Source organism: Pelodiscus sinensis, unplaced genomic scaffold (assembly GCF_049634645.1).
Source record: "Pelodiscus sinensis isolate JC-2024 unplaced genomic scaffold, ASM4963464v1 ctg71, whole genome shotgun sequence".
NCBI lineage: Eukaryota > Metazoa > Chordata > Testudines > Trionychidae > Pelodiscus > Pelodiscus sinensis.
Genome location: NW_027465980.1, coordinates 485,453 through 499,313, shown reverse-complemented (window position 1 = coordinate 499,313; position 13,861 = coordinate 485,453). Strand labels below are relative to the sequence as shown.

General features: G+C 47.4%; 1 protein-coding gene across 1 annotated transcript in view; it reads left to right on the top strand.

The window, feature by feature from the left end:
* DLG3 (discs large MAGUK scaffold protein 3) overlaps positions 1 to 12,471 on the top strand; it is a 169,711-nt gene extending 157,240 nt beyond the window's left edge. Inside the window, 5 exon segments of the mRNA XM_075917662.1 lie at positions 1,031 to 1,132; positions 1,290 to 1,462; positions 2,037 to 2,146; positions 8,173 to 8,264; positions 9,873 to 12,471. Coding sequence (XP_075773777.1) covers positions 1,031 to 1,132; positions 1,290 to 1,462; positions 2,037 to 2,146; positions 8,173 to 8,264; positions 9,873 to 9,979 — 584 coding nt within the window. The 3' untranslated portion in view covers positions 9,980 to 12,471.
* The last annotated feature ends 1,390 nt before the right edge of the window (positions 12,472 to 13,861 follow it).

Sequence of the window (13,861 nt, the reverse complement as noted above, 5' to 3'; positions counted from 1 at the left end):
GGGCTGCGAGGCATCCAGTGAAAACAGGAGGGGCACTTGGCTGCCTCTGCCTGCAGACTCTGCTCGCCACGGGCCTCTGGCCAGTGCAAACACTCAAAACTCTGGCTATAAAACTGCCACCGCCGTGAACCCGCCTGGTCTCTTCTGCTCTGCGTCTCCCGCCCATGAGCGTAAGTGCCTGGAGTCAGAGCTGAGAGCACCCTGCACGTTGTTCACCGGGGAGCCGCCAGTTCGCTAGCTCTTCAGCCGCAGCAGAACAGGTTGTGTTCTCCAGACACGGGGTGTAAGTGCCAGCAGCACGGCTGGGAGAGGAGGTGCATTCCTACCCTGCACTCACACCACGATCCCAGCCTCCTACACTTGGAGGAGCGCACAGGAAAGCGCGTGCAACGGCATGTCAGAGAGGAGGTGTAAGCACCAGTTTTCCATTCTGTGCTCTTCCTGAGAGTTGCTGGTGTGTTCTGTGGGCTGTGCCCAAAGACCAGTCTCTAGAAATTGTCTCCACGTGCATGAGAAAAGTGCCCTTGTTTTAGAATGGGAATGGTTCTGCCCTTGGGTAGATCTGAAAGCTTTGCAAGTGAGCCGCGGTGCGAATGGCCGCCCTGTGTGGACCGCCAGCGTGAGCCGCGGTGCGAATGGCCGCCCTGTGTGGACCGCCAGCGTGAGCCGCGGTGCGAATGGCCGCCCTGTGTGGACCGCCAGCGTGAGCTGCGGTGCGAATGGCCGCCCTGTGTGGACCGCCAGCGTGAGCCGCGGTGCGAATGGCCGCCCTGTGTGGACCGCCAGCGTGAGCCGCGGTGCGAATGGCCGCCCTGTGTGGACCGCCAGCGTGAGCCGCGGTGTGAATGGCCGCCCTGTGTGGACCGCCAGTGTGAGCCGCGGTGCGAATGGCCGCCCTGTGTGGACCGCCAGTGTGAGCCGCGGTGTGAATGGCCGCCCTGTGTGGACCACAAGTATTCCACAGCAAGTGTGTGGGAGGCTACTGGGGTTAGAGACTCAGCCTCAGGGGCATGGCTTTTCTTGTTTCCAGTTCACTATGCGAGGCCAGTGATCATCCTGGGGCCAATGAAAGACCGAGTCAACGATGACCTGATTTCCGAGTTTCCACACAAGTTTGGCTCCTGTGTGCCGCGTAAGTGTTGGTGTTTGTTGTCGGGGGTTCTGACTCAGCGCTAGGCAGAGGGGTGCTCTGGAGAGGGGCCAAGGTTGCTGTAGGTGTGGGCTGAGCTTTGGTGGAGGGAGGTTGCGGAAGCTGGGGAGCTCTGACTCATGGAACCCTTCTCTTTCAGACACTACCAGGCCTCGGCGTGAGAATGAGGTGGATGGGCAGGACTATCACTTTGTGGCATCCCGAGAACAGATGGAGAAAGATATTCAGGACAACAAGTTCATAGAGGCTGGGCAGTTCAATGACAATCTCTATGGGACCAGTATCCAGTCGGTTCGGGCAGTTGCAGAGAGAGTGAGTATAAACATGCAGTCCCCAGGGAAGCCTGCAGTTCACCCAAATGATGTCTCATCCTATTCTGTCTGCAGCCATTGTAGCCATGTTGCTACGTGTGGAGCAAGAGCTTCTCAGGCAGGGATTCCTGCCAAGTCATATGGCCTAGTCCCACAGATCCACGAATCCAGCCCAGACTGCCCAGTGCTTTACCCCCAGACCTGCCCATCCTTTCCAGGCAGATGTTCTGGGCTAGCAAGGCACATTGCAGCAGCAGTGTCTGCTTGATCTTCACAAGCGCAGGTGCCGAGGTCCTTTGCAGTGGATCGAGAACAGAAATGTTCTGTGCTCAGAGCATGAGAGTCCATTGCGGGTTTGTCGTCAGTGTCCTGGCTATTGAAAGGAAGCCCCAGTCCCTTCTGGGTACTGCCACCCTGCCCCTGTTGGTCAGGAAATTCTGTCCATGCTGGGGCGTGGCCTATATCTTGGGATTGGCATATTCCATCCCTTGTCTTCCTGCTCCAGGCTGCGCTCAGAAATGGGAAGCCAGAGGTAGGTGTGATTGAATGACACTGGTCCCCTCATGCCCTTCCAGGGGAAGCATTGCATCCTGGACGTGTCTGGCAATGCCATCAAGAGGTTGCAACAAGCACAACTTTACCCTATTGCCATTTTCATCAAGCCAAAATCCATCGAAGCTCTCATGTAAGTGCCTATTTGCCCCCTCCTCCTTCGGTGCATTAGCTGCAGGAGATCAGGAACCTGCACGTCAGCTGCTTCCAATTCAGAAAAGGGACGGGGGGAAGGTGGCTATTGTCGAGGTCACAGAATCACAGAAATGTCAGGCTGGAAGGTACTGGAGGAGGTCACCTAATCCAGCCACCTACCCTGAGGCAGGACCAGACCTGCCTAAGAGCATCCTTGACACAGGGTTTTCTAGCCTCATCTTTAGTAAGGCAATTCCACAACGTCCCTGGGGAGCCTATTCCAGAACTTCCCTTTCTAGTTCAAGGGATAGTTTTCACAGTGGAGAGGGGTAACTAGGGGTCTCAAGGGTCTGTCATGGGACTTGTGCTGTCCAATGTAGTCATAAATGAGATTTGAAAAGGGGTTTAACTTGAGGTGGCATTATTTGCAGATGCTACAGAATTACTCAAGATAGTAAAAGTCCAAAGCTGACTGCAAAGATTACAAAGGGATCTCACAAAACTGAGTGACTGGGCAGCAAAATGGAAGGTGAAATTCAATGTTGATAAACTCTGAGTAGGACATATTGGAAAACATAATTCCAAGTGTACATTTAAAATGATGGGGTCTAAATTAGTTTAGGCTCTCTGACAGCAGTCAAAAGCTAACCGTGTTTGGAACAAATAGAAAAGATAATAAAATAGAAAAGATAACAATGCCACTATCTAAGCCTGTGGTCCATTCACATTTTGAATTCCCCATGCACTTTTAGTCTCCCTATCTGGAAAAAAAAGATACATAAGAACTGGAAAGGGGAGAAGACGACAGAAATGATGAGGGGTATGGGACAAGCTCCACGTGAGAGGGGAGTAAAAGACTTGGGCTGTTCAGCTTAGAAAAGAGATGACAAAGGCCCAGTCTACAGCAGTGTAACCTACGCAACTTCAGCTATGCAAACTGTGTAGCTGAAGTTGACACACGTGCCATGGGTGTCTTCCATGTGATAAAGTCAGTGGGAGCTGCTCTTCTGTCAACTCTAGCTATTCTTCTCATCCTGGTGTGGAGTACTGGACTCGACCGGAGAGCACTCCTAAGTCGATTTATCATATCTAAGCAGATCAATAAATTGAGTGCCAGTGGATCAATTGCTGCGGCGTGGATCCACCCTATAGTGAAGACAGACCCTCAGAGGGATGTAATAGATGTCTATAAACTCATGAATGGCATGGAGAAATGAGAGAGAGAATCAGGAAGTGTGATTTACTCCTTCATATAACATATGTACATGGGGGTCATCAATGGGATTAATAGGCAATATGTTTATAACAAACAAGCGAAAAAACTTAATGCAATGTAGTCAACTTGTGGAACTCCTTGCCAGGGGATGTTATGAAATCCAAAACTGTAACTTGTATAATTCAGAAAAGAATTTGATAAATGTATGGAGGCTAGATCACCAATGGCTATTTGCCCAAGATGGTAAGGGATGCCACCCTTTGCTTTGGGTGTCCCTAGTCTCTGAGTCCCTGAAGTTCAGACTAGATGACATGGATGAATTAATAAATTGTCTTCCTTGTTCATTCCCTCTGAAGCATCTGCCACCAGTCAGAAAACTGGACACTGGACTAGATGAGCCACTGGTCTGACCTAGTCTAGCCATCGTTATGTATGTACATTCTGAAAGCTTCCTTGCTGCAGTTTACAAGCATCACTTCTTAACCTGTGGACAATTTCACCGATCGCCATCCTCTTTGGAATAGCTCTTTAATGGACTATTACAGGGATCCCCCATTAGCTGGGCTCGCCAGCCGCGCGGTTCTGTGCTCCGCGCCGGCTCTTCCGGGGTGTAATCTGCTCGCCACGAGCGAGTAGATTACACTATTTGTCGAGCCCTGCCCATTAGCCATCTTTTCTGAAGATTAAACAACCCCAATTTATTTAACCTTTCCTCGCAGATTGAGTTTTCTAAACCTTTATCGTTTTCTTGCTCTCCTGTGGGCACGTGCTCTCTAATTTGTCCACATTTTTAGAAGTATTGTATCCAGAGCTAGGCAGAGCACTCAGCTAAGGTCTCATAGAGCCAGGAAAACTAGGACACTTACCTACCATGTCTGCCTTGTAACACATTCACCTCTTTTACAGCTGCATCCCATTGACTCCTGTTCAGTAAGTGAGCTGACCCCTGGATCCTCTTCAGCAGATATACCAGCTACTCAAGTTCCCTCTCAGCTGCACAGCTGGGTGGGTGTGCAGCTTCCTAACAGCCCCATGTAGGGCTCAGGGCAGGCACACCGAGTGCCATCTGACCATTGGCCCCAGCATGGGATGGCCACTCTGTGCTAGGGGAGAGCTAACGGTGCTTCCTCCCTGCTGTGGTTGCTCTGTGCTGGAGCCAGAAGGGGCAGCACCTCCCCACTGTTGCAACTGCTCTGTGCTTGGGGGGTGGGTGGGAGGGAAGGCACGTTTCCCCAGCCATGGGACCTGAGCTTCTGGGGACAGGTGCCCCCCACTGTGCCCAGTGGAGCTGCAGCGGCTGTCTCAGCTGGCCCTGAGCTGCTGTAGCGAGAGAGGACTGCAGGTAGTCTCCTCTCTCTCTCTCTTCCCTCCCTCTTGAGAGAGCCTGCACCTCAGCCCCACCCTAGCCCATACCCTGGCACCCCAACCTTCTGATCCAGACCTGAGCCCTTCAACCCCAGCCACAGCTTTCACACCCCTGCGTCCCAAGCCTTTGCCCTCGCCCACACTAAGAATCCATTAGCCCAACCCCTACCACGTGAGTTTTGTTGTGTGCGCCAATATGGCAGTAATGTGTCACACGTCACCTCCATAGTCTTGCATGTAACAAAATTCATTCTACTCAGGAGTAGGAAAATTCGCGGGAACTTGGCTACCTCCCCAGTTATAACAGGCTTGTAGTTGTCCACTTGGCTTTTCCTTCCTAAGTATAGAACTTGTCTTACTGAATTTTTCTTATTGGTTTCTGACCAAGTTTCCAATTTGCAAAACTCCTTTGGAATTCTAATCCTGTAAGCTTGGTGTCATCTGCAGATTTTATGAGCATACTCTGCACTCCATTACTTAAGTCATCAGTGAAAACATTGAATAGGGCCAGATCCAGGGCTGACCCTTCCAGGACTCCACTAGATACGTCCTTCTGAATTTGATAGTGAACCATTGAATGTGGCGTTCCAACCAGCAGAATACCCATGTTCTATTTCGCTTACACCAAATTTCCTTAGTTTGCCTTTGAAAATTTCATCTGCGACATTGTCAAAATACTTCCTGAAATCAAAATACTCACTTCTACTGCTTTCCCCGCTCCACTAAACCAGGTACCCTACCAAAGGAGATTAGGTTGGTTTGGTAGGATTTGTTCTTGACAATATTACCCCATTATCTCTGTGCTTACACATTGATTTGTTCCAGTATATTTCCCTGTATCAAAGGCAGGGTGCTAGGCTAGTCAGTAAGTCCCTGAGTCCTGCTTGCTCCCTTTTGATAGATGGGTACTATGCGTGGCCTTCTCCAGTCATCTGGGATCTCACAAGGCCTTCATGAGCTCCAGAAGATCACTGCTTTAGCTAGTTATTAAAGTACCCAAGGGTGAATTTCATCAAGCACTGCTAACTGGAATACATCTAGCTTATCTACATTGTCTTTAACCTGATCTTCCCTATTTTGTCTTATTCCTTCTGCATTCTTAATATTGTGTTAAGTATCTGCTTGTAGTTTTACCATTTTAGTGAAGGTCGAAGCAAAACTGACATTTAAACACTTCAGTTTTCTTCACATCATCTGTTTTTAGGTCTTTTTACCTATTAAGTAGAACTTACATTTTCCTTCATCTCCCTTTTGCTCCTAATGTATTTAAAGAGCCTCCTCTTACTACCTTTATGTCCCTTGGTAGGCGTGACTCACTTTGTGCCTTTTCCCTTCTGATTTTGTGTCTCCATGCTTATGCTATTCTGTATTCTTCAGAGCAATTTGTCCATGTTTCCAGTTTTTGTAGGATTCCGTTTTGATTTTCAGATCATCAGAGAGCTCCTGATGAGTCATAATGACCTTTTACTATTTTTTTTTCCTCTTTCCTTCCCATCAGGATGGCTTGTTGTTCTGCTTAAATATTGTCTCCATGAGAAGCTGCCAGTTCTCCTCAACTCCTTTGTCCCCTTAGTTTCCATGGGACCTTACCCACCAGTTGTGTCTCTTTAAGTCCTTTGTGCTTATTCTGCATCTGCAGAATCTGTTCAAGAAGCGTCCCTGTGGGTGTTCCATTTCAGGTTCCGCCTGTGCCTTTGAGCAGAGATTTTTTGGTAGCAGTGCCCCTCCCCCCCCCCCCCAGTCTTGTGCCCTGTGTGGGAAGTATAAAGGGGCTATAAAGTCTCTCCCTATTTTGGGATCCTTTGCTCAGGGAGGCCAGGCTCCCTGGGAGTTAAGCTGCTGCTCCCCCTGCAAGGCTATTCTGATAGTGACAGGCATTCTTAATGTCTCTGCAGTTTGAGAGTTGCTCATATTCACTGTAAGTGCAAGATGTGCACTTCTCCCTCTCCCCTTGCTCCCCCCATGATGCACCCTGGAAAACATAGGCAGTCCAAGCTTAAATGTCTGATAAGAGCAAGCCTTAAGAGCAACTTTGAATCCAGGGCCAGAAGACTTCCCACTGTAGCTTGCACTTAGATATACATATAGGCTGTGACTAGACTGGCTAGTTTTTCCGCAAAAGCATTTGCTTTTGCGGAAAAACTTGCCAGCTGTCTACACTGGCCGCTTGAATTTCCGCAAGAACACTGCCGATCTCATGTAAGAAATCAGTGCTTCTTGCGGAAATACTACGCTGCTCCCGTTCGGGCAAAAGTCCTTTTGCGCAAAAGGGCAAGTGTAGACAGCTCAGATTTGTTTTGCGTAAAAAAGCCCCGATCGCAAAAATGGCGACTGGGGCTTTTTTGCAGAAAAGCGCGTCTAGATTGGCCACAGACGCTTTTCCGCAAAAAGTGCTTTTGCAGAAAAGCATCCCTGCCAATCTGGACGCTCTTTTCTGCAAATGCTTTTAACGGAAAACTTTTCTGTTAAAAGCATTTGCGGAAAATCATGCCTAGTCTAGACGTAGCCGTAGGGAAAACCAGTAAAAGTTAATGTAACAAATCATAGAAATTCAAATGACAGTGAGTGGAAGTATTGGGAAGAATTGTTATAGATCGAATACAGGCCTAATATGCATTCTAGAACCTACCCTTATGTGTCTAGCTGCTTTCTCTCTTACAGAGCAATGGTCACCCAAAGCCCTTCCAGTATTTACAGTCAGGCTGTATCCATTTGCACCTCCAGATGAGGGAACACTCCACTGCCCTTAATCCTATGCAGGGCTTCCCCTGCGTGTTTCTTTCCCTGCACACTCCTTTTCGGTCGATCGTGAAATCTCTGAATCCGCATCTGGCTTAGTGTGCAAATGGGCCTACGCTGGCCGACACAAGGGCCAGATAAGAGAGAAGCATCTCTGGAAGCATTGCCTGGAAAGGACCTGTCCGAGACAGGTTACTTGTCTTAAGAACGTAATTTTCAGTATAGAGGCAACTCTGGAAATGAAATCCATCCATTGAACCATGACTGATGACCAGTGGCTATGGGCGCTCTGCAGACTTTGGACACCCTTCTATTGGGTTGGATATAATTCACATGGCATCTCTGTAAAACCACGAATCCTCTGTGTCCTCTGCTAGCTGGCACTACAAGGTCCTGGGGCCACGTTGCTTGTAGCAAAAGGCTAATGATTGTCTGAGCTTTCCAGCATCTTTCCACTCCACCCAAAGAACAGAAGCATATTGGTGCTGGAAGGAACTGCAGGAGCTGGACTTGCATTGCACAGTGCAGCAAGAGAGCACATGAAGTTCGGCATGTTGCCCAGTCTCTTGCAATAAGTCTGTAGGGGCTGCACAAGGAACTAGCTCCCCAAAATATGGAGGGTTCTCAGCACTGGTGGTGGCAGTGGTTTTTTGTTTTAAGTAAAAAAGAAACACGTTGAAACGATTCTCATCCATGCCTGGCAGGGAGATGAATCGGAGGCAGACGTATGAACAAGCCAATAAGGTCTTTGAAAAAGCCATGAAACTGGAGCAGGAGTTTGGAGAGTATTTTACAGGTAAGAGTCCTGCAGAGCAGAAGTCACCTCATCAGCACCACCTTGCTGCCATATTTATGGGATATTCTCCCATGCCTCTGAAAACAAAAGAATTCAGAAATGGACAGGAATCTGTGGATGCAGCTTCTGAGACCAGGGGGAAGGGCAAACCTGCCCAGGCAGGGCAGCAGCTGTGCAGGATTTTCTGCTTTGCTGAAGGCAGCAAGGAGAAAGGGGCAAACAGAAAAGCAAAACTTACTGAAGGGCTGAATGGGGAATGGGGGTCAGCCCATGGGAACAGCAGACAGAGAGAAGGTGCCGCTTATGAGCTGAAGGATTAAATTAGTGACTTGAGAGGTGAAGAAGACTGAACTGCTTTTAGTCTGTCAAGAAAAGCATGGTACCGTGGCTGCTTAGGGGAAAGAGCATTTGAAGGGCCTGTAAGGGATACATGGCAACTTGTGCCTCTGCAGATAAGCTAGCCAGCACGGCAGGGCTTCTCCCATGTTAAGGAAAATAGCACAAGTGCTGTACCACACAAATATTTCTGGAAAGTAATGGGCAGCATAGGAGCAAACATGTTAAGATCTTGAAAGAACGGTGAGATCCCACCAACTGCCGTCTCACATGCCTGATTGCTGCCCTAGGGACTTGCCCAGCTAAACCACGTGGCAAAGGCGGTGTTCGGGCTAGAACAAGCCTGTTGCTGGGCATTTAAAACCCTCTCCAGGATATTGTCCTTTCACAAAGATGAGCAAGAGAAGCCCAAGGAATTCTAGTGCTGTAAAAAAGCCGCTGTGATTCTGGGCTACATGTATGAAATGTGTTATCATGAATCTTGGAGGGGGATGGACTGCCTGTGGGACATTGGATGCCAGAAAAAATGACACAGTGTGAGGAATCTGACAAGGCAACCAAATGATCTGGGAGTGGGAGCAAATGAATTCTGGGAAGAGATTAAAAGCTAAATGTGCCTGGTTTCATTAAGCGTAGAGTCCAACTCAATAGGGCACACCCAGCCCTCTAAAGTGAGGGCAACCCCATCAGGGAGTGTTGTGATACCCAGGGGTGTTACAGTAGTAAAATATTGCCAAAGGGAAATGCATGGCCTGTTGGACAATGAGATGCACTTGGCTGGGAAATGCTCTCCCGGAAGCACCAAGAACTTCTTCTCAAGGGGGGCTGGAAACTAAACTAGATCCCTGGGCCATCGGGAATCGGTAATGAGCCCATCTTTATGCAAGTGCCTGCAGCTCCTGTTCCAAGTGGATGAAGTAACCAACACTGAGCTCCGAAAGGTTCTAGTACCTAGTATGTTTTGAATGAAGTTGTCTGAAAAGTTGATTGTCAGCCCCTTGTTGAGAGACTAGTTGGTACTTCGTACACATGACAAGAGTCTGTCACCCTTTAGCTGCTTGGAGATGCTCTGTATCCTTTACTCTCAATGGCCTTGTTTGCCTGTTGTCTGCTGTTCACGGAGTGCACATCTAGAACGACATACAGGATTTGCTCAGGTTTGCTGGTAGCTGTGCCACATTGTCCCCTCCCTCCCCTTTGGCTCCTTTGCTCCACTGGCTGTGCAGGTGTGGTACAGTGCTGACTGACTGGTTTATTCTTTCCCCTTTTTAGCCATTGTACAAGGAGACTCTCTGGAAGAGATATACAACAAAATCAAACAGATCATTGAGGACCAGTCTGGGCACTACATCTGGGTCCCGTCCCCTGAGAAACTCTGAAGACTTCCCCCACCAACTTCCTTGTGAGCAGATGTCTGAAATCCCTCCCTCACCTATGCTCCAAGGGGGGAGGGGGGAGAGGACATGAATACTCCTCCTGCCCCTTTTTTAGATCGTCGCGAGATTGAGTTTTCTAGTCCTGTTTCTTTTCGTTGGGATAAATCAGTCTCACTTCTGTGACTGTCCCCACCATTCCTGCATGGACCTTCCCACTGCTCCATTAGAGACAGATGAGATCCCATTCAAGTCGTTTTTTATTATTAAAACTTAACCCAAGCAAGATGGGAGGAGATGGCTGAGGACTTACATAAAGAACGACCGAAACCATGGATTTTTGAAAACGAGCTAGGACTGGAGCTCCGGGGAGCGTTTCTTCCAAGCATGTGTCACTGCCTTGCAGCTCTGAAGGGTGCAACAGAAAAGCAAGCATTTTATTTATCTGTATATGTAATTTATATATAATAGAGATATTATATATATATTATATATATATATATGTGTGTGGACTAGAAAACCTGAGGGACCTCCTAAAATGGTACTGTATTATTGCCTGGATGTTTTAAAATGTTTTGTCCCAGTTACTGGGCATGGGAGTCTGGTCAAGAAGAGATTGAAACGGTACCAAGTGCTTCAGATGCTTCTTGCATCTGGTCAGTTTTCTGAGAACCAAAGCCCAGATCTTTGGGGTAAGGCAGAGGGGGCCAAGGATCCAGAATAACACGTGAATCTGTATCAGCTGATCTGAGTGAGACTGGAAGACCCAGACTGAGCAGGGGTGGCAAAGCGAGAGAGAATGGATAAGACATGATTAAATTGCACATTGTTTTACACACCACCTAATGTGTTTGCATGAGAGGTTTCCTTTTTGTTCTATTTTTTTAAGCAGATGTTAAACCAAAACCATATTGTGTTGCTGTGTCAGCATTTTTATTCCAATTTTCTCATGTTAATAATCTGTGGGTATAAAGTCCAGTTTTTTAACTTATTTTTTAAGATGATTACATTGTAAATAGAACTCAGACCCAGGGAGTCATAGTTAAGAAATAATCTACAGACTTTATTGAATGAGCAAGCCGTCTGATCTCCACTGCTGCCGGAACACTTCACTGTGGATGCAGCAAATGCCATCCAATTGGTCTCCCTGGGCCCTTAGACTGGATCTGAATCTGGTGTGTGATAAGGTGAGAGAATTTTAGTTTTTCTCATGGAAGCACACTGGTATTCCCCTCTGCTGCTGGAAGAAAACCACAGCTGTGCCTGGATGGAAACTCACAACTTCCCAAGTCAATAATGGAATTTAAAACAGACTTCAGCATTTCAATAACCATGACAACTGCTATCCCCTGCCGTGGGGGAGGACGTGTGCTATTGAACAGCTGTGCATGCAATGCAGCAGTGTCTTTTACTGAGTCCCTGGGACTCAGCGCTTGGCAGACAGTGCTTGTTCACTTTTTCTGTTTAGTATTTCTACTACTGGAAGTGTCTGCATAAAGCCTGTTCTGGCCTTTGGGATCCACTGTCTTGGGAGCGTTGCTTGCAGTCTGTTGGGCATGGAGATGCAGACAGAATTGTACAATCGTACTGTATAACCAAGCAATTTTGTGACCAGATGAGTGGTGTAAGACCACAGACAGGTAGTCTTCCATAGGCTGAGAGGCTGCTGCTTTTGAGAAGCTCAGGTGTGTGCATTTGAATGTGGCTCCACCTCGGGGAAAGAGCTTCCAAAAGGATTTGTGGATTTTCCAACCTAGATTTTGTTATTCAGATACCCTTAATTCTAGTGCAAGAGCCCCCACTTCTTCCACTCTCATCCACCAGAGCGAAGGAGATCACCATAAAATGTGAGCAGGTATGTCTTCCTTCGTTCCAGGTAGTGACAGTTGGATGCTACAGAAGGAAGCCAAGGTTTTCCTAACTAATGGGATCAGACCATTGCTGTTTCCAGTTAGAAAAAAACATGCTGCTAATACTGTCCACTCCCTAAGGTGACAGGCGGCTGTTTGTGCTGGTGTGTCGTGTGCAGTGGGCACTGCTGTCAGCGGGTAGACACACACTCTGGGCAGCGAGACCCTGTTCCTTCAGTGATTGGCAAGGGGTTAGCAGACCGGTGAGATTCGGGGCAGTGCAGCACAGCACACTGATAGAAATACCACTGGCAAGCAGTGGCGCTAAGACTACTGTTGAGGTAGTTGCAATGGGATGGCCAGTGTTTATAGCTACGGCCTATTCTATTGGTTCTGCTCTGGATGCCACACACCCCATTCTCTGGAGAGCTGGTAGAAGTGAATTAGGAGCACATTCCTAAGATGCTAGTCTTAAGGTTCCAAGTTCCTTTACTCTTTTTCTGTCTCCCCTCTTCTAGTCACATGGAGAAAAAGGCCAGTGTGCTCCATGGCACAGGTGAAAGTACCCAATCAGTCATGACACTAGTTGCTTACCAGTGTTTCTTCCAAGGAGACATATATTTTTAATAAACAGAGAGTTGCAATGAACTCTGTCTCAGAAACCTTCTTGTATAAACCCTCATCATATAGTGGACCCTTGCTACTTCCGAGTTGATCCTGGCCTCTGAGTGTGGCCTAGCAGGGCTGCAGTGAACTGAGGGGTTATGCTCAACATGACACAGCCTGAAAATGTTTAGGCTTGCAGGTGGGAGGGGGTGGCCCCTAAAGACTAAATCCTAAACAGCAGTCGCTGGGTTCAGATTAGTGACCACATCTACAAAAAGGCCCCTTTCCAGCTTTGTCAAGGCCACTAGCTATTTGAGTTGGGGTTATGGTTGCAGGCCTTTTCCTTGTGCAGCATCATATTCTATTGTGCCAAGGCAGTTGGACCTAAGCCCCTTGCTTGAAGGCCACAGATCCTCATGCCTGCAATGTGGGGAATTTGCTGCAACATTTAAAATTAGTGGAAATTATGTGCTTTTATTACATTCCTGCCGCATCTGGTCCTGCATGTACTCAGAGGGGAAGTGGTTTGTTTTTCACTGACAGGCATATGACGATATTAGGAAAAACTATTTCCTGAGGAGGGTGGTGAAGTACTGAGTTGGGCTCCCTAGGGAGGGGGTGATTGGGATTGGTCCTGCTGTGGGCATGACTCGACCTCCTGAGGTTTCTGCCAGTCCTGGGATTCTATGATTCTAAGCTGGGTCATTATTAAAACGCAACTTGGTCAGACGTGTTATTAGTACAATACTGGTGGGTAGAAGTTATGATTGTTACATTAAAATGTTGGGGATAGAGTTAAGCCTTCACTAAAAGTTAAAGCCTATTTTTGAAATTCAGTGTCCGCTTTCCATGTGTGAAAGAGTTTGATGGGGAGAGGCTGCTATTTCAATGGTGCATCACCAAGTAGCAGACCCAGCCTTAGCATCTAGGGGGTGAAACAAATCAAAGGGCTGGAAATTAATGTTTCAAATAACTGATCTAATTTAATAGATGGTTTCACTTGTTAAATTGAAACTTATAAAAACCTTAGAGCTTGTCTTCAGATCATGCAGATGAGTGGAACTTCTACAAGCTCATAAACCAGTGTGTTTTAAGAAGCTATTTCCTAAATGTTTACTTTTATTACAAAAGCTTCATTGGGTAGCCAAGTTAGTCTGTAACAGGAAAAACTTAAACAACAAATAGACTAACAAAACATGTAGATAGTATCATGAGCTTTCGTGGGCACAACCCACTTTTACAGGCACTTATAAAATGAAACTGAGTTTTGATTTTAGTTGGAATGAATTAAAGCTCTTACCTGGGAGTTTTCCTTTCAGAAGGTGGCGCTGCCGGAATAAAGTGGCTTTTGAAGACCAGCTTACTGGTTATAGCCCATATATTTAATGTTGTGTTTTAGTTAAGCAAATTAATGAGTCAGATTGAAAATAGT